Consider the following 21207-nt stretch of genomic DNA (forward strand, 5'->3'; position numbering starts at 1 on the left):
TTTTGGTCTTCTTTCTTCTTGAGTTCCTTGTGGAATGTGGGTTGTTCTTCCTGTATTCCAAACTTTTGATTGGAAAGATTTTATCTCTATCTTCTGCTTTTTCCTCATGATCTAGTCTAAACTTAGATCTTAATGATCTGGATTTGAGGTCTTGGTAAAGTGCTTATTATATAAGCTATTGCTCTTGCTCTTGGTTGCTGACCAGACTAGAGCCTATTGTAGACACAACACCCTTCAACTGCAGGACAAAGAAATTAAACTGGAAAGGAAGTGGAAGGTCACAGGACCATAAGATGCCATCAGGCAGCTAGGAAAGAAAAGGCATCAATGATCTTACCCAGTGGCAGACCTTGCATGTACAATGCTGATCTCCAGACAAGATGTGGCACATCAGTGGCATGACTATTTTCTGATTGGATTTGAGGCCTGCTCTATAACTCAAAAAGACTATCAAAATTCATTAAAAGACCATGGCGGTAAAGGTCCCAGGCCCTAATGGGGAACTTACTAGTATTCATTTACTAAATGTACAAATGCTCTGTAAATATTTATGTGTATACCCACAGGCAAATGCTGTTCTCAGCTTTTATCAGAGAACCTTCTTTCTGCAGCCAACAGTGGTAGATGAAGGAACTCAAGGAGATGGAAAAGTTTAAGAACTGATGACTGGGGGAGGGATTTGAAATGCTCTATTCCGAGCACGACATAGCCATTGCATCCATGAATGCACAACATTTACTCATGCCCTATCCTTCCTATCCCTCTCCTCTATGTTCTAGGGTATAGCTCCACACCCATAAGCATGTGGATGACTCTGGTTAAAATCAGTTACAAAACAAAAACAGTATGACATTAAATCAGGAGGCGACTTACAGGAAGGAAAGAAAGGTTACCGGGCATGAGGGTAGAAAAAAGGTGTGCACTGGGTGTACCCAGGGCGCAGCATCTATGCACATAGAAAACTGCTGGGGTGCTGGGTATGACGGTGCATCCCACACCTTCATTCCTAGCACACAAGCAGCAGAGTTAGATGGATCTGAGTTCAAGGCCAGCTTGGTTTTTACACAGTGAGTTCCAGGCCAGCCAGGGCTACATAGTAGACCCTGTCTCAAAACAAGATAAAACAAAGTAAACATCTCCCACCTACCCAACTGTCAAAGAATACATGTAATTAAACTGGTGTTTGAAGGCAGGCATGGTAGCTTACACCTGTAAGCCTAGCACTTGGTAGACTGAGGCAGAAGGACTGCCAGGAACTAAAGGCCAGCCTAGGCTACATAGTAAGCTCAAGTCAACCTGAACTAGAGTGAGAGTCTGTCTCAAAACAAAGGATTTAAGATGTGTTCATACAAAAGCCCACATAAAGCAACCACAGTCATAACTAGACACATGGCTATCAACGAAAGTCTTCCTCTTGATTTCACCATTGAAGAGGAAGAAAACAAGGGCAAAGAGCCTGAGTCCAGGGCTGGATTGCAGTTCTGGGAACCCCCTTCTCAAGACAGCTAAGCAGCCAGACCTGGCCCTGTCTTCCTATGTATTCCAGTCAGCAATGAGCATTTCTATGACCGTTAACTTCCAGCCCACCCAGCATGGGCTGGTTAGCAGAGAGGATTAAGAGCAGCACAGCCCGTGACGCTAAAGGCCGGTGTCCTTACCTGGCCACAGTAAATGTGTCTTCTGGCAGGAGCCGAGCGAGCTGGATGAAGATGTGATTGAGAGACGGGCAAAAGCCACACCACTGTGTATAATAGAGCAGCAGAACGTCCTGTGGGAAGGGGAGACAGTAGTTACTCACACCTCTCTTGGCCCTTGCTTCCTGCTGTACTGGGAATCCCAAAGGCATTGAGTCAACTCGACTGCCTGTGCAGAAATCATGGTGAGATTTTCATCTTTAGTTATAATTGTAATTTTTGTTTATGACCATAAACAACTAGACAACTAGAAAAGCACCATGCAGCCGGGCGGTGGTGGCCCACACCTTTAGTCCCAGCCCTTGGGAGGCAGAGGCAGGCAGATTTCTGAGTTTGAGGCCAACCTGGTCTACAGAGTGAGTTCCAGGACAGCCAGGGATACACAGAGAAACCCTGTCTCAAGAAAAAAAAAACAAAAACAAAAAACAAAAAGAAAAAACAAAAAAACCCAACAACAACAAAAAGAAAAGCACTATGCAATCTGCTCATGTTCTACCAGGAAACTAATCTGCATATCAAAACATCAAAACTATTTTTGCTCAAATAACCACAGCTGTAGGAATTAAGAGGGATAGAGAGCTTCACTTTTGTCTCTCTTTGGCACTCCTAAACCTATTCCTACAGAGTGAGCACTCTCCAGGAAGCCCTAGCTCCCATCCTGTACCTGTTTCCGAAGGGTTACTTCCCAGAAGGTATCAGTTGTCACTTCAGTGATCAAATGCCGAGTCGGAAACTGAGCAGAATCACTTCCAGTGAGATGCCTTTTCAAGGGGCTATAGAGAACACTGAAGTTTTTAATAAAAGACTCTGAAAATAAAGAGAAAATAAGATCACCTTTGGTCTAGGTACAAGCAGAATAGCTTGCCTACTTTAAATTTCAAACACTTCAAAATTGAAATGATTTCCCATGTTTACATTTTTATTATTTTTTATTTTACTTTCGTTTTGTTTATAAGACAGGGTCTTACTTTATAGTTCTGGCTGATTTGGAACTTGCTATGTAGACCAGGCTGGCCTTGAATTCAGAGATACCCGCCTCTTGAGCAAAGGCCTGTGTCCCCATATTTATGGCTTTTTGTTTGTTTGTTTGTTTGTTTGAATCACCTCAACTAAGCAGACCCTAACACAAGGGCCCAGGGCACCAACCGACCTGTCTTTGGCACTCAAAGGACAGCCCTTTACTGACTAATAGTGTGTGAGCGGGGTGCTCAATACACTGTGGGGATTCTATCCTGCTCTTTCCCACAGGGACTGCCACAGACACACACCATGAGAACACACACAATGGAACACGCCAACCCCTCTGCACGTGGCAGCCCTGACGCTAAGCCCCTAAGCGGCACTGCCAACGCGGTGCTGGTATAATGCGAAGGTGTTTAGAGCTCACTCATCTGAAAGCAAGGAGCTTTTTGTTTCCTTTATTAAAGTTCTTCAGGTTTCCTTTTTTAAAAAGCTAACAAAAATAAGCAATTATACATGGTGAAAATGTATAAATAAACCTGTAAGTAATAAAAGTTTTAACTTATGCCAACAATCTCACCCTTGCCAGCAATGCCACATCTCAGAACCCTCTGCCTCCAAAAAGCTAGTCTATAAACTTCCTTCTTCCAACTCCCTCCAATGGAGACCTTAACAGTGACTCACTACGTAGACGCGGGAGATAGGGAGAGTGTCGAGAACACTGATGACACGTCTTTATCACAGCTCAGCAAAACTTAATTGGCTACAGTTTTGGACTATGAAACAATGGCTTCCTAATCTGAATGAAGCCACTCCTAAACCTGCTGCAAAGTACAGAAGAGTGGTAACTGCTGGGCCAGAGTTAATACAAGAGATGAGATGGAAACTCAAGAGGGCTTCTTTCAGAAAACCTGTAAATTCAAGTAATGTGTTATGAGCCTCTCTGAGCTGAGTATTACTACTCACAGAATCCAGAGAAACCAATCATCACTTGCTTTAAAACTGACATGTTCATTTAGGAGTGGCGGCACACACCTTTAATTCTAAGTACTTGGGAGGCAGAGGCAGCTGGATCTTGAGTCTGAGGCCAGCTTGGTCTACACAGTGAGTTCTAGGAAAGCCAAAGCTATATAGACAGACCCAGTTTCAAAGGAGTTAAAAAAAACCAAATCACAATTAGCTGGGGCTGTGGAGAGATAGCTGCTCTTTCAGAGGACCTGGGTTCAGGTTTCAGCATCTACATGGTAGCTTACAAATGTCTGTTCCAGGAGATTCAATGCCTCTTCTGGCCTCTCTGGGTACCAACATACATGCAGGCAAAATACCATATACATAAAACAAAATAATAAAAATAAAAACTTAAACCATATGCCTGGGGAGATGGAGAAATGGCTTAAGAGCATCAACTGCTTTTCCAGAGGACCCACATTTGATTCCTAGCACCCACATAGTGGCTCAAAACCACCTGTAGCCTCAGATTCAGGAGATCTGACATCCTCTTATGGCTTAGGCAGGTACTGCACACATGTGGTATACAGATATACATGCGGCAAAACACTCATGCACATAAAGTAAAAATAAACTTCAAAATAAAATACACATTTGTTTCATTTTAAGAAAGCCAAATATACCAACATATCATAAACTGGGAGTAACTATACTCTACAAAGTGACTGACCACAGGTTTGCTTTGAGCATCAAAGAGCTCTTGTGATTATAATATATAATTTGACACAGAATAACCAACATTTCATGAGTCCTTTCATGAAGGTGGCTAATGTGAAAATGCTTCACCTGGACAGGCAAAAGGACTAGGACTTAAGGAGCTGTGCTCGCCCTGCCTTCCCAGTCTCTAACTTAGAATTCAACTTCCTCTCTATCACACTCCCCCTTCCTCCACTTGGCAAGCAGTGACTTTCCCTGCACCTGCAGTGATGCTGAACTAACAAGGCTTTTGGATTCTTAGTTTCTTGTGTTGCGTGTCAGGACCTTCGGCAAAGTCCAGTGACAGGACAGCATGAGTCCATTTGCTGCAGCTGCCAAGCCCTGGGAGTCAACTCTGGGCTGCTTTCCCACAGTAAAAAGGCTTAGGTCACCTCACATGGTTTTTATGCAACCTGCTCTCAATCCTTGTACACTGCAATGTAAGCACTGGGGAATAAGGCAGGTTTCTTCAACATGCTATAATCGTTCAGCTCAACAAAAGGGGCCTGGTGGCCCTGAGACTCATCCATTCAACCTAGTGGAACAGGAGTGAGCAGGACAATGCACTTATGCACTTCTCTCTGCTTCAGCTCTTTTCAGCTGTGGTGCTATTCCTAGTCATGTTCATCAGCCATTGCACAGTCCACTAGAAAGGCTCTCACCACTTTGTCTGGCATGGGAGCCAGGTTCCTTGTGATAAATATTTAATATTTGCTCAGGTTTGGAAAGGTGACAGAAGTTGCCACTCTTAGACTTTAAGCCCCTACAGGGTAGCTAACAAACTGGACCAAATTTGGACAGACAGAAGCTTCTGCTCTATTACCTGGACAAACTAGCTTCTTTTCAAACTGACCAACCAACAGATAAAGACAATTTTTGATCAGTTGTCTGGAGACTTAAAATGAGCTATGAAGCTGGTGTCACCCCCATGATTAGGAATAGTGAATCCATCAAAGCAAGTTACAGCTCTTAAGCTAAGTAAAGCTTATTATGCTGAGGGAGGCAAACCACCTACAGTACCTAGAGTGAACTTCATGAGGGCTTGTTTGGGATCCAGGATATAGTGAGATTCTTCTTTCACATCAACAATTGTGGCAAACTCCTTCACGGGAGCAGAGCTCGGGGCACCCAGTCTCTCTGCATATAACCAAAATAAATTGGAATCCAAAAGGTAGATGTTCAGGGTCTTGTTGGTTCTGCAGCTTAGGCCTGTGAAGGCTGTGCTAGTGAGGCCCACTTCAGGAAAGTGGTACCTGTCCTCCTCAATGTGAGGAATGGAGCTCGGGGCAGTGGCCTCACAGCTCTTCTCTAAGGAAGAGAACTCGATGGCTGGGGCTGAAAAGACATTCTGTTTAGAGCCAGTAAAGCTCGCCATGCCCCGGGATATAGTCCTGCAACATGCAGTGTAGTAGCTGAAAGGGCTATAGGAGGTTAAAAAATTGCTGCATTCTATGCTGCCCGACACCACTCGATAAAAAGTCTGCTCCTTGAGGTAGAAAGAATCCAGAGCGGCTGCCATCTCGAAGAAGCTGCACTGTGGCACACTCACTGAGCTAGGCCTGGTACCACCCACTGTCTGGTTGACGCACAGCTCACAGACATTGTGGGTCCTGGAGAGGGCTGGCCCCTGTGGCAGCACCACCGTGTTACAGCAAGGGGACGCTGCCACCAGCTGAGCATCAGGCAGCGGGGCTAGCAGCTCTGGTGCCAGGGACTGGAACACGGGTGCCTCTACCCGCCGCAGGTGCTGAAGGAGGCGCTCCACCACCTGGTCTCCATGACAATTATTGTACTCCAAGGCCACTTCAGTGATCTGAAAGACAGGGCAGAACTAGTAAGAGGCCCAAGTTTTATGGATGTGGAAAATGGCAGCTGTGCTGCTTGGACGGCATCCCTGAGTCATAGGCAGGAGAGAAGTATTCACGCCAAACTGTTGTTGTTGTTTTGTTTTTAGTTATTTTTGACAGGGTTTCTCTACAGACTGGCCTCAAATGTACAGAGATAAGCCTGCCTCTGCCTCTCAGGTGCTGGGATTAAAGGCATGCACTATCACTGTCCAGCTCACACCAGACTCTTAATACAGGTGTCTGAGTTAGTTTTTTACAACAGGCCCCTCTATCAGCGAGCAATGAATCACTGCTCTGGGTAAGAAGGTTCTAGAGATACCTGGCCACCATAGACAGATAAAGTCCAGGAGGCAAAACTGTTCAGCTCAGGAGTGTATCCAGCAGAAAGAAACAGAACCCTCTCAGCTGAGCATACTTTCTTCATACTTTTAACATTCTCCTCCGCTGTCATTTTTCTCTACTCTTCAGTAAGTATGAAAACTTCTCAAACACGTGGGCATTTAAGAGGAGATCACCACAACAGCCTGCTCCCAACTGTCCACACTCATCTTTCCTTTCCAGAGCACTTCTCCCCTCCCTGGACCACAGTTCTAGCTTGAGGCTAGAACTCAGCTAGTCCTCTATTTCTGCTCAATCCTCTCAGGCCACACCCTCCTTTGTCTTAACACCCGAACTTCCACACTGCCGACTGCTGTTCTTAAGACCCTACTCAGATAAAGGCAGCCCCGCTCTGAATGGTAAGTGAACTAGCTTCTGCAATTTCAGCCCAATACCCTCCCACGGCCTCAAAGGTTTCTGCTGGAATGTCCCTTTTCTTTACAGGTTTATAGATCTTCACTGACAGGACCAAGTTTGAGCATGTGTGAACATATGGCATTTCAGAGGAATGTGTACAATATCCTTTATTGAAGAGAGGAACCACTTTACTTTCAAGTTTAAGGTCATCTTCAACTACTTACTGAGTTCAAAGCCAATCTGGGCTACATGACACTGCCTCAAACAAAAAAGTGTGTCAATATGGATGAACCATTTAATAAATACATTTTCAACTTAGACAACTTCTATAACAGTATTTATAGAAGATTAATTCAAAACATCAGAACATATTTACAGACTCATTCTTAGAATAAAAAGTCACTTTAGATGGTAAACTAGATATTGGAAATGAATGACCCCTCACCCATATATAAGCACCATTACCCTTTTAGACAAGATTCTTGACAGCACACGTGCCAATTTCAGATTGCTAAGAGTAGAAAACAAGTCAGAGGGCTTTGGAGGCTGAGACAAATGTTTCCTTTGACTGGCATGTTGCATAATATATAGCATGATGTCTCAAGAACGCTGTTAGGACACAAGGGGCTGCCGTTCCAGGTGTCAGGATCTAGGTTTTCTTTGTGTGTACACATGCAGGTGTGGAGTGTTCATTTATGTAGCATACGTGTAAGGGCAGCTACCCACTCCTAGGCTTGGTGTAGCCACCACCTGGGCACTTCTGGGCTACACAAAGCCTACAACTGTTACAAGCATCCTTGCCTATTACGCCCTCAGGCATGTAAGTTCTTTCAAGCTTCTGCCCAGACCCACAATGGCAATGGAAAACAAAGCTACCTGAGTTCCCTCCTTACCCAGTGTGCCTACTTCCTTCTAAGCCTTCCCAGCCCTCTTCCACCACTTCCTGATCCTGGCCTGGCTAAGCCTGACTGTCCTCTGCCTGAGGACAGTAGACTTTTTTTTTTTTTTTTTTGGTTTTTTGAGACAGGGTTTCTCTGTGTAGCCCTGGCTGTCCTCGAACTCAGAAATCCGCATGCCTCTGCCTCCCAAGGGTTGGGATTAAAGGTGTGCACCACCACTGCCCAGCATAAATAGATTCTTGACTCCAGATTAGTCCACCTTCTGAGATCAGATGCCAGTGTTTGCCACATACTTCCTTTCCCACGAGCTCCCAGTACTCAATGAACACTGGCCAGGCTGACCTGTCACATGGAGGGAAAGTGCTGGGTAGATGTTGCTTGTCTCAGAAATTTATAATTCTAAGGGGCCATACCAACCATATGAGGGGAAAGGTGACAGACTCCACCTACCTCAGAGGACCACTAAGAGCTTGGGGAATGGAGTCATTTAAAAAAAAAAAAAAAAAAAAAAAGGCCTGTTGGTAGATTCTAGAAACAGAAGATGTAGGGAGATGCTCAACTGAGAACATGAAGCTAGAAGCAAAGCCTCCCTTTGGTGCCAAATTCAACCTCTGCCCTCTGAAGTGAGGGACTAGACTTCCACCAACACTACTCTGCCACCCTGCATGCACAAGTCAAGGGAGACAATGTCTCAAAAGTTAAAATAAAAACTTGCAAAGACCTTGTCAACTCTTTTATCTAGATAGCATAGAGGTCTGGGCATGGAAAAGAGATTTTTGGACCATAAAGCATTCATGTAATGCACATTTTCTAAAGAAATAAAGCCTTGAGTCCCACTTCAGTTCAGTGGAAAGAATAGAACTGCTTCACTTCTTTCTCTTTTCTTCCTTTAAAGCCAGGCTGTTCATCCATTAGAAGGCTCCCAGTGGGGATTAACAACTTGAACCAAATGTCAGAGAATAGCATAGTGAGCCTGACTAGTGAGTTCTTCCCCAGCTTCCACAGCAGTGCTGAGAGGCCCAGAGACAGGCACTGTCAGCTTTGCCTGGTCTATGCTACTGATTCAGATTATAGTTTGGGCCAATTAAGGGATCCTTGAAGGAAAGAAAAAAAAGCTAAATCCAATTTAGCAATCCCATGCTCTCTGCTGATTGTTATTGCTCCCTCTAAGTGCCTCCAAATGATCCACGTATAAAATAAACTCATGCCTGGCTCTATCAGCTTACCTGAGTTCCCATTACCCACTCCACAGGAAGGTCAGTGCAATCATCTGAAGAAGGGCTGTTTGCTAGCTCTCTGGGGAAACAAGTTCATTTCCCTTCTCTGCTGTTCACCCCAGATCAGAGCAACAGTCAGAGAAGCTGGGGAATCCCTGTCCCAGGCAAAGGCCACTGAGCCCCAGCTACTACTCCTGATGGCTACTTGTGATGATGGCTCCACGCCCTTGACTGTGGAAGGAGAGATATGACAGGTGTCAGCACCACCAGGACCCTTACCTCATCTAGGAGAGGATGCCTCTCGGCTAGGGGATCAAAAGGTATGAACAGGAAGAGTGCTGGTCCTTTCTTCAACTCGTTGTTCAACAGCAGACTCTTGCCTCCATGAGGCTGTAGCCATCGGAAGAGGGTCTCCTGGTTTTCAGAGGCCCACTTATAGATGTTCTCAGCTGTGAAGTTCATGACTTCCCTGGGGAAGACCTGCCAAGGACAAATGTAACAGAATAATGCAGAGATGTGTTAGACAAGACAGAGCAAAAGACTAGCGCCACACTCCAGAGGCCAGGTCAAGCTGCACTGTGAGGGAGGAAAAGGCACCCAGAGGCCATGACTACCTCTCCACACAGTCTCAGCAAGTGGGCGGAAAGCCACCATGGGAGCAAGAGGTGACTTTCATATCACTGGGTTCACCTTTTGTCCTGAGATAGACTCATCTATCCAGACACTCTCCCTGCCCTTGGGTGGCTGCAATGACCTCTAATCACCCCAAGGAGAGTTATGGAGCACCACATGGTGTTTGTAATAATCTAGCTCTATTGCCTATGGTTACAGGGTGTTCTATCTTAATCTTAGCTTCTCAGATTCTGTCCCAGAGGCATCCCAGAGTGAAGCAGCCACTAGGCAGAGGCTGTAGAAGCTTTGCTGGAGGTCACCCTAGTAACTGGACAAATTCCTGGCATTGAACGGGGATTCAGCACATACTAGAAGAAATCAGTGAGTGGCCTGAGCCTACACAGGCCCTAGATCACATCATGTGTAGCATGAGGAAAGAGACACTTGGCGTTTTCCCTTTGTTTTTTTGTAACATAAAAGTATTTTTGAAAGTCCAATGATATAAATCATAAGTTTCAAGCAATTTCCAGAGTGGTACTTTGGGAAGTTTCGCAAAATGAAGCATGGTAACACTAGAATGGAGACCTAAGTGATGTCACATGAATGTGCCTACTGCTTTTTAAGACACTAACCTTCCAATGATATAAACACCTGAGGCAGCAAGCTTGGGCAGTCTCAGAACTACTGCCCAGCTCTCCTTCCCTCCCTTACTCTTCTGCAGCTGTCCTGTGCTATAAATATATGTCAGCTAAAACAATGGTGTGAGGAAATGAGAGCCAGCAAAGCAGAGGAAGTAAGAAGCAAGGCAGGCACAAGAGGAGTGGGCAGGCTGTGGAGAGGCAGCCAGCGGCAATGCTCAGAGGACAGTGTAGGTTTAGAACATTTCTATTTGGAAAACACAAAAATACGTTTAACAGAATATGAATACCAAGAAGAAAAGCACAGCATCTGTGAGCTCTAAGAGTTAGGCAGATGCTAAAACGACAGGCAAGCAAGGGCAATTCCTAGTAAGTTTTCAACAGCACCCAGAAAGACCCATGACCCCGAGCCAAGGGAAGACACCTTCACCACATCCAAATACCAGCGATTCTGTCAGCAATGAAAACACTTCAGAGGACTACCAAGAGGGCTCAGTGGGTAAAGGCACTTGCTGCCAAGCCTGACAACCTGAGTTCCATTCCTAGGACATTCATGGTAGAAGGAGAAAATGAACCCCTGCAAATTGTCCTTGGACCTGTGGCGTGTGTGTGACAAAAATAAATGTAATTAAAAATAAAATACTTCAGAAAAATATCCTGTCAGCAACAACTGTTTAAGTAGCAAGAACACAGCTGTGAAGCTCGATGCTCAGAGTAGGAGAGTGCAGTAGGCCCAGCAAAATGGCAAAGGAAATCAGGGGACAATGAGAACCCAGGTCCTCTGAGGTGAGAAGCTAGCAGTTTCTCCCTGTGTCTTGACAAAAACTTCAACACTGCAGGAGAGAAGCTGCTCATATCCCTGTGTTTCATAAAAGAACAAATAAACAATACTGCCAGTGGAAGCTAATCTCCGAGATCATACACCTAGAGTGAGAGATCACCAACTGAGTAGCTGCAGCTTCACTCAAGAAGGGCAACCTAGCAAAGCTATTCCAGAGTCTAAGAATCTAAGCAAACAGGTTCTAGACAGCACAGTCAAGAGCCCGCTAGTGCACAGATCTCAAGCAGGCTAGGCTCTAGAGTGGGCTTACAGGAATTCTCAATTTGCACATGAAGTCACATGTTTTTTCCTAGGGAGAGGCTCATATACATTTCCTCCAGTTCTTAATTGAGTCTGTGACCTACATAAGGTTAAGAACCACTGAGCTAATACAAATGTGATTTTTAAAATACTTACAAGTGATGTGTTGAAATGTCTATGTAAATACACACTTCCAGAGTGTACTAAGGATACCAGTTTCGCAAGATGTTTATTTGTGATAACCCCATATCGTACTGTTCCTAGGTAATCTGAAACAGAAAATTTTCCTTTATTAAAGAGAGGGCCCAGGCCTTAAAACAACACACACCCATTGATCCAGTCCTAATGCACCTAGTCCCTAGAATAAGGCTGTTGCTAAGCTGGCCTGGCCCTGGAAGAAACAGCTGTAGACTCTTCACTCCCAGTCACTTGGGCTGAGGACACTGCCACATCCACCTGCAGGTATCTGACCTGTCTGCCTTGCCACCCTGTTCCCCTTCCTCAAACAAGCCTACCTCTGGGCAAGGCACAAGCTGCCGTCTCTGGACATGTTCAGCCCCTTCTCATTATCTACCTTGCTCTCACTTTCCTGACTGCCTGCCTAGTATCAAGCATCAGGGGAGGAGAGCTTTGGGGAGGTGTTGGGACTTTGTCTTCTCATTGTGATGGTCCCTGTAAGTACCTATACTGTCTTATTCATCTATTTACATTTTACTTTATCCAAATTCTTCTTAGGAATTTAAGTTCTTATTTATGACTGCTACCCTAGTTGGATGAAGAGGACTCTGAACTTCTTCCTGCCTCCACCTTCCCAATACTGGATTAAAGGAATGTGTCCCCACAAGCAGTTTATAGGGTGCTAGGGAACAAACCCAGGGTTTTACACATGCTAGGCAAGCACTCTGCCAACTGAGCAGCATTGCATGCCACCAACTATATGTGAAATGAGTGAATCTAGCATATACAAATAACTCACACAAATTGACAATAAAAAAATGATTGAAATGTGCACACCACAGAAAGGGAATGGACCTGGATAATCATTACATCAAAAAATACCCAATCTCACTCTGAAGAAAGCAAAATAATACCATTTTTGACCTTCAAACTGAACCTGAAATGTAAGGCATGAGGAATATAGAATATCAATGACCAGCAGAGCAGCGGGAGCTCTGACACAACACTAGCAGAGAAGGTAAAGTTGGACACTCGACAACAGAACTTTGTGGACTGATAGCAACAAAGAAGGGACAGTGTGTCAGGCGTGGTGGTGCATACCTTTAGTCCCAGCACTCAGAAGACAGAGGCAAGTGGATCTCTATGAGTTCAAGGCTAGCCTGGTCTACAAAGCAAGTTCCAAGACAGCTAGCACTGTTACACAGAGAACCCCTGTCTTAACAAACAGAGATGGGGAGGGGAGAGGGAGGGAAAGAAAGAGAGCGAAGGAGGGAGACAGAAGGAAAAAAAGAAAGGAGAAGAACAGAAACACCTCCAACACAGCAAAACTTCTGTGTTGTTTAAAAACAAAGTTTAAAGTTTAAAACAAAACCCCTCATGCTTGGAAAACAGTATTCTTTCCTAATGGGCACAGGGGTGTAAAAATGTATAAAGAACTTGAAAGACAGTACAGAGACACACCATGAATAGCCCCAGATACTCTGAAGACTGGGGGAAGAGGAATGCTCGAGTCTAGGAAGAGCTTAAGACCAAGCTGGACAGAATATGGAGACATGCCTCAAACAGAACAAGAAGAATCTGAAAGGAGAGTAAAGTTAGTTTGCTACTGAGGCACAAAGAGGGTCATATCCATATATGTGATGCTTTTATCAATAAAAATAAATAATAGATAAATGAATAAATAAATAGGCTTTAGTCTGCTGTGTGTGCATCTGCCATAGCGTGACTGTAGTAAAGGAAAACCTCTGGTACAAGTTCTGGGGACAAAATCCACATTGTTAGCTCAATAGCAAGTACCTTCCCTGCTTAGTCCTCCTTATTCTTCAGGGACCATGCAATACTTAAGTATTTGAACAATTATAAAATAAAGTATTCAGTGTTGAAAGGGATACAGAAGATTGTGTAGAGAACACTTCATCCTTTTCTACTCTCCTTCCTCCTTATTGTAGATGTTAAATAAGATCAGTTAATTTTCAGCTTACTAAGTAGCCAATATACAAATCTGAACAAATTCAATACATAAAGGTATCCACCTTCAAAGCCTGGCACTGTGGTACACATACCTTTAATCCTATCACTTGTAAGCAGAGACAGACAGATGTCTACTTGTCCGAGGCCAGCCTCGTCTACAGTGTGAGCCCAGGTCAGCTTAAGCTGTTTCATAATAAGATCCTGTCTCAAGAAACGTTTTCTTCAACCCCAAGTCCCACCTTCCAGCATTGCCAGCCTTGATCATTAGGTGAGGAACAGCTGACTGAAACAGTAGGAATGCCTCTTTAGGTAAACAATCCTAAACACAAACCCGACAAGTTTAAAGTGACTCAAGAGAAACACGGCAAGAATAAACCAGAAAGCAAAAGAGTGGTTTGTGGGGAGGCCTGCATGCACCTGGGCATCTGACTCAAAGCCACAAGGGAAATGGGTGGAGCTACTACAGAAAGCAATCACTAGGAAAAACCTAACTGCCAATCAGTGCAGCACAGTGAGGAAGAAGGAGGGGGAAAGAAGCAACCTCAGTAAGTGCAGAGCTGTAAAGCTAAGGGCCAGAGAACTGGCTAAGTCCATAAATCTCATTCAAAATGCTTCCCACAAGGCTATATAACTGGCAATCCTGAAACTATTAACACATCTTTTTACCCAAGTATATTGCCATCATGGGAACCAGGAATTTTACTACTGGGGTAAGAAGTTACACTGTAGGAGAGGAAGGCTAAAATGAATCCTGTTGTGTCAGCCTGGAATCAGAGATAGTTGTATAAGCTATACATTCATTTGCACCTATATATAAGATTTAAAATATGGATGCGGAGCTGGAGAGATGGCTCAGTGGTTAAGAGCACTGACTGCTCTTCCAAAGGTCTTGAGTTCAATTCCCAGCAACTACATGGTAGCTTACAACAATGGAATCTAATGCCCTCTTCTGATGTGTCTGAAGACAGCTACAGTGTACTCACATACATAAAATAAACAAATCTTTAAATAATATATGGATGCATTCACATATGGGTATAAACGCATGTGTTTCCCGGTTCTATCTGCTGAGACCTTCAACTAGGAACGCCCCGAAGCTTCCCAAGAGTATACCCAGCACTCAGACTTTCACTCCCAACTGTCACTCCCCATGGAAAGACACCAGGCTCCTACAGAAGAGGCTCATGAGAGGGAAAGAAGCACAGAGAGCTGTGTGTTCCAGTCCTATGGATGGACCTAGGCCTTCCACAGACTAGCAGACACTCTTACCAATGAGCCACTCTCCAAGTCCCTTTAACATTTTTAAATGGTTCAACACATTAAGTTCAGATGATGAAAATATAGAAAAACAAGGCAGCACCTAAGCTACAGAAGTCACATTCTATCTAACACAAGGAAAGTCACATTCTATCTAACACGAGGAAAGTCACATTCTATCTAACACAAGAAAAGTCACATTCTATTACTTTTTTAAGACCAGAAAAAAAGGGAGCTGGAAAGATGGCTCAGTTGTTAAGAGCATTATCAGAACTCAGGTCCTGAGTTCAATTCTCAGCAACTACATGGGTGGCTCAAAACCATCTGTAATGGGATCTGTTGGGCTCTACTAGCATTCAGGTGTACACGCAGATAGAGCACTCATGTATAAATAAATAAACATAAATAAATGTTTAAAATAAAAAAGATTAAGAAGACCTGTGTGTCTGTGTCTGTGTGGGTACATGCACCTAGAGCTATAGTTATAAGCAGCTGTGAGTCCCTATCATGGAGACTGAGATATGATCCTGGATTGCCTGCAAAAGCAGTATGCTCATTTAAATACTGAATCACTGCTTCAGGCCTCTCAATTAATTCTTATAGGTCTCCATATAGCCAGTTTATTAGCCTGGTCCCTTAGCCAGCTTCAGATCCCCAGTAACCACAAAGTGGCAAATGGTAGCAAAATGACTACAAATGTGACAAGCTCTTGAAAGAACATCTGGGCAAGGAACCAGCTGCATGTGCCCATAGCTAATCAGATAAAGGTGACCAGAGTCTGAATGTGGCCACTCGCTCACTCCAGGGAACAGCAAACACTCTGACAACTATCTTGTTGTAAGAGCTGAGGCATGGACCCTGCATCCCTAGAGCTTACGGAGCCACTCTTAGGCCACGTTCCATGAACACTACATGAGGGAGCAACAGAAGGCACTGGTGTCTGCCAAGTTTGGCAGCCTTTCAGTGGTCAGCCATCTTGCATTGAGTCCTCAATTTCACCTTCTGGCCATCTGTGAGAAGGTTGGGGCTCTTTATCACTAGCAGACTTCATCACTCCAATCCCCATGTACCCTAGGGACCGCTTTAGTCACATTACCTGTTCCCTGCACACACGCTTGTCACCACCCACCACTGTTGCTCACTAAAGGTGCAAGGAGAATGGAGGTGAAATTCCCTGTGGTTTCCCTTCAGGTCCATCTGGACTCTCATGTTCACATCAGGATTTTGTTAGGGGGTTTTTGAATGCTCTCACCTTAGTCTGTTTTTTAGTACCATTTCCCTTAAAGTCAGTATGAAATATCAAAACCAGTTTTATATTGAGAACACACATCTTCTGAGCCATGAACCATATCAATAAGGTAAAATGTTAACCTTTCAAATGCTAAAGGAAGAGTAAGAATAGCTACTTTCATTGGAAAACAGAATAGAAGATCAGGTACAGCAGTTCAGGCCTTTAATCCCAGCACTTGGGAGACAGAGGCAAGTGGATCTCTAAGTTCGAGGCCAGCCTGGTCTACAGACTGAATTTTAGGACAGCCAGGACATAAGACAGTATGTCCTAAACATCCCCATTAGCACCCCTCCAATGTCGTTGACAATTACCAAAGATGTTATTTCCTCCCCACTTCTTCTGGAAGAGATATACCTTCTATTATAAACTGAGCTCATACAATTTAATTGTCTCAGACACCTACAGCACCTGGTGTCTGGGAGTACTGTCCCCAAGGGTCCCCAAAGAACAAACAGGTCAGGGATGAACAAAGCAGAACTCTCAGGCTTCCAGGAGACTTCTGAGTGAGCTAATCTCTCAGGGATCTGAACAAAGAGGAACACTGGGTCAAGAAAAATGCATACAGACAGACACCTAGTGATAAGTCTGTCCTACTCTACTCCATAACTAAGTATCAGCAGATTAGGCTCCATGTATTTCATGGGCATGACTGAGATAAGATTTACCTCTAGGGAAATTTGTCTTCTGGGCATTTTTTTAAAACTTCTTTATATTGGTTAACTGTGACCTTTCAATAGACAGACCAGTGTGGCCTAGAAATAGCCCTTATTTTATTTCTCATTAACTTCTGGTTATCTCTCTCTCTCTCTCTCTCTCTGTCTCTCTCTCTTTCTCTCTCTTTTTTCAGAGTTTTAGATAAATTGAGAAAAGGAAAATAATATTATGCTAAAAGAGAATAACAACTGTCCCACTGTAGCTGGGACTCCCTCCCCAGTGCACTTATGAAGACGACTATAGACTCCAATGATAAACATATCTATCAAATTAAAAACCTTTAAAAGCCGGGCGGTGGTGGCGCACGCCTTTAATCCCAGCACTTGGGAGGCAGAGGCAGTGGATTTCTGAGTTCAAGGCCAGCCTGGTCTACAGAGTGAGTTCCAGGACAGCTAAGGCTACACGGAGAAACCCTGTCTCGAAAATCCAAAAAAAATCCAAAAAAACAAAAAAGACACAGAAGACAGGTGGTAGCTAGTGGCATCCACCTTTAATCCCAGCACTCAGGAGGCAGAGGCAATCTCTGAGATTCAGGCTGGCCTGGTCTACAGAGTGAGTTCTAGGTCAACAAGGCTACATAGAGAACCCTGTTTCAAAAAACCATCCCCCAGCAAAAAGGACACATTGCAGAAATGTTTCCTGTGTATAAACTGCTGCAATATTTGTATGTTCTCCTAGAAATGTATCTTTGAAGTTTGTATATTTTCATGTTTCTTCACATAAAGGCTAAAACAACTGTATAGAAAGAAATCTGACATTTGGAGACCACAAACATATGCCAGTGTTTATCCAGACACCACTAGAGTAAACATAGAAAATCCTCTCTTGTGAGCTGGAAAAAGAGGGAAAGCTAGATGCAGTTCCAGATATATTATTTTAGAAGAACATACTCAACATAGCTAAATAGCTGTTGTCACGCATCTTGGTGACAGGAAAATATACACTCTCACAGCAGCAGTACTGTTCATCAGATCCCAAAGCAGTGTGAAGTGCTCAAACATTTCCCTTTAACCTCCTTCCTTCCACCCTCTGAGAAGGTGGCTAATCTGAACATGGGCTTACAAACCCTCCTCCACCTATTTCAGGATGTACTATGTGCTAATCAAGTCAGCCAAGTGAGGTGTTTCTTTCCCTCAAGACAACCCTTTAAAGAAGTGAGAAGCACTCTTGCCTCACAGGCCTATAATTACTGTAGAAGGATCTCGGCATTTTAGAGCTCAAGTATCCTTCAAAGTCTACCAGGGCCAAAGCTCCTTTAAGATGAAAAAAAGAAAGTACACGAAACACACTAATCCCACTACTAAATTTTTACCTTTTTCTTTTTAAAGACAATTTAAGCTGGTCTCAACTCACAGGAAATCGCCTGCCTCTACCTCTAGAGTTATAGGATTATAATCATGAGCCACCATCACCAATTATTGTATTTCTTTTTTTCCTTCCTTTGGTTTTTCGAGGCAGGGTTTCTCTGTATAGTCCTGGTTGTCCTGGAACTCATGCTATAGATCAGGCTGGCCTCCAACTCACAGAGATCTGCCTGCCTCTGCCTCCCGAGTGCATGGGTTAAAGGTGCGTACCGCCACCACCTGGCATATTTCTTTAAGCAAAAAAATAATAAAGACTATTGACACCAAGTGGCTCTAAGAACAAGACTCTGCTGTCTGGATAAGGGTGACTTCCTCTAGGTCCTAGAAGCCCTAGGTACAAACCCACAGTTAAATACTTGGTACTTGGAAATGACCAAGCATTAATGTGAGCCCACTAAGACCTACACTGAAGAATCAAAAGAAGCTGTAACTAAATGAATAACCATGCTATGAGTGAGAAAGGGAAGGTAAGTGTGATCCTATGAACTGACTTCAAACCCATTCCCATATTTAACATAATTCCAACCCTAATCCATCCAAAGGCATGAATATATATTAAAAAAACTTCACAAGAACTAGAGGAAGTAGAATCTATCTACACTTTACCAAATAGTAACTGCTTAGAAAGCCATATATTCATCATATTTATGTCTCTAAAAAATGACCACCTCGAGCTGGAGAGATAGCTCAGCGGTTATGGAACACTGACTGCTCTTCCAGAGGTCCTAAGTTCAATTCCCAACAACCACATGGTAGCTCACAACCATCTGTAATGGGATCCAATGTCCTCTTCTGGTGTTTCTGAAGGCAGTGACAGTGTTCTCACATATATAAAAAAATAAATAAAATTTTAAAAAAGGATACGTACGTTTCTCCTGCACACCTGTTATTTTGTGTGTATATGTGTGTACCAGTTATTAATAAGGAAAATAACTCCCTCCTAGAGTCAGAGAGAGAAGGGGGAGTAAATCCAGATGCCCAGGGCAAGGGTTACCTTAGGTAACCCTTCAGGACATACATATTAAGGAAAAGTAACTCTACGAATGTCTGCTTCCTAAGAAAATGGCTCATGAAGTGTAGATAGGAACTTAGTCACTTAGGGCGAGCGAGTGTGAATCTTAGCTCCTAACACTGTGAGCAGCAGGATTCTAAGACCTGCCTAGAACCCCAGCACTGCAGGAGCAGAGAAACCATCGATCAAATCACTAAGCATTTGGGCCCGGAGTGAGTGGGCCAAGAGGTGTGTGTGGGTTGGGGGGGCGGGCAGAAATCAACCAAGCATGCTCGTCTTGTACTTCTGAGGTACACACTTTGTGTGGTTTGCTTCTGTGATACTGAGAAAGAACCCGGGGCCCCTGAGCATCGTAGAGGGGAGACTCTACCAACTATACCTTTCTTTCAGTTTCTGTTTTATCATTTTTGTACTGGAGTATGGGTCTTGCTGTTTTCCAGGACTGGTCTCAAATGACCCCGCCTCAGCTCCCTGAGTAGCTCAGATTGTAAATGCCACCAACTTGGCTGGCTACAGTAACTTTAGCCTTCTCTATCTCTCGAGAACTCTCATGTCATTTATCCTGTTTTGTCCTCTAGCTTGAAGGAGGGAAGGGGAGGGAAGGAAAGCTGCTGTCTTGTATCTGGAAAGGCTTTTCCATCTGAAAAACTCCAAGTGAAAAAGCAGTTTAAGATGAATGACTCATTTCTTACTAAGGTAGCATAGTAGAATATAAGCAATCAAAACAAAAACCAAGCCTTCATGATCCTGAAATAGCCCTTCAGCTCAAGAATTTACATGCTGCCTTCATTTTAGGAATTACAGGATTCCCTTTCATATACAACTTTATTTATGTTCTTTCATGAAGAGCTTTAAATGTATGCTTCTAAACTTATTTAAGGTGTATTTTACTTTTAGAATTCAAACTTGGATACAGCCCTGCAATCTCGCCTCCTTGGCAGGCGGAGACAGACCAATTGCAAGTTCAAAGCTAGCCTGGACAACTTAGTGAGACCTTGTCTCAAAATAAAATCAATGAAGAGAGCTGGGGATGTAGCTCAGTGAAAGAGCTTAAGACAGAGGGTCCAATCCCTAGTCAGGGATTTATTAAGCCCTATCAGACACTTGAAGCTCTGAAACTCAGTCTTGCAAGTAGACAGGACACACTGACATACCAGGTCACTTTTCTCCCCAAGTATCTCCCAGACAAAATGTGAGCAAAGTCAATTCTCTGTGCATAAAATCCCAAAACAAATGTGCACATTAAAATGGTTAGTCATATAGCTATTTAATATAATAATGATGTACTATTGTAAGTTTTTAAACCTGAAATAATCTAACATCCAGTTTAAAAATAAATAAAAAAAAAAGGTGGTTGATCTATTGGGATAATATGGAGTAGCACTTAAAGAGATCACTCACTTAGAGATACCCAGCCACTAGAGAAACACTCAGGCTCCCACCCCTAGAAACTTAAGTTTAAAAAGACACTCAACAAATTATTTTATAATTACATTCATAAATGAATCCATGAGCCAGGCAGTGGTGGCACATGCCTTTAGTCCAAGCACTTGGGAGTCAGAGGCAGGCAGATTTCTTGCGTTCAAGGCCAGCCTGGTCTACAGAGTGAGTTCCAGGACAGAGAAACTCTGTCCCCAAAAAAAAGAAAAAAATGTATCCATGAATTGTGTTAAGTACTAGGGAGAAACAAAAAGGAACAATTTAGGTTCAGGGAGGGGCTCACTGGACACTGACTGTAAAGTGGTATTTGAACTGGACCCTGAGGGATGAGTAAGAGTCTAACAGGCTCAGGGCTCTCCTGCCTTCTAGAAAGGACTAACATTTGCAAAGTATCATGGGAAGAGAAGGGCAGAGATAAACACAGCAGCAGTGCCCACTGTCTAGTCCAGATGTGAGTGAAGCACCACCATGGTAACAAAAGAATCAGAGACAAGTGCGTCAATGCATGCATCCAACAGAACTGACAGACTCAGCCATGACCTTGAGAGAACACAAAGCAATATTGAGAGAGGAAGAGGATATGGGATTAGCACA

General features: G+C 43.7%; 1 protein-coding gene across 6 annotated transcripts in view; it reads right to left on the reverse strand.

Moving 5' to 3' along the window:
- Txndc11 (thioredoxin domain containing 11) overlaps window positions 1-21207 on the reverse strand; it is a 60454-nt gene that overhangs the window by 7868 nt on the left and 31379 nt on the right. For 3 of the 6 annotated variants that reach the window (XM_031362746.1, XM_031362782.1, XM_031362775.1), the window contains 4 exons: window positions 9336-9536; window positions 5379-6171; window positions 2359-2501; window positions 1659-1768 (listed from right to left, as the gene is read on the reverse strand). In XM_031362746.1, the coding sequence (XP_031218606.1) occupies window positions 1659-1768; window positions 2359-2501; window positions 5379-6171; window positions 9336-9536 (1247 nt within the window). Of the gene's footprint in view, window positions 1-1658; window positions 1769-2358; window positions 2502-5378; window positions 6172-9335; window positions 9537-11543; window positions 11657-13627; window positions 14393-21207 lie in introns of those variants that run through there. The other 3 variants (XM_031362755.1, XM_031362736.1, XM_031362764.1) reach the window with 2 other exon arrangements.

The sequence above is a fragment of the Mastomys coucha genome, unplaced genomic scaffold (assembly GCF_008632895.1).
Source record: "Mastomys coucha isolate ucsf_1 unplaced genomic scaffold, UCSF_Mcou_1 pScaffold12, whole genome shotgun sequence".
In the NCBI taxonomy this organism is placed as follows: Eukaryota; Metazoa; Chordata; class Mammalia; order Rodentia; family Muridae; genus Mastomys; species Mastomys coucha.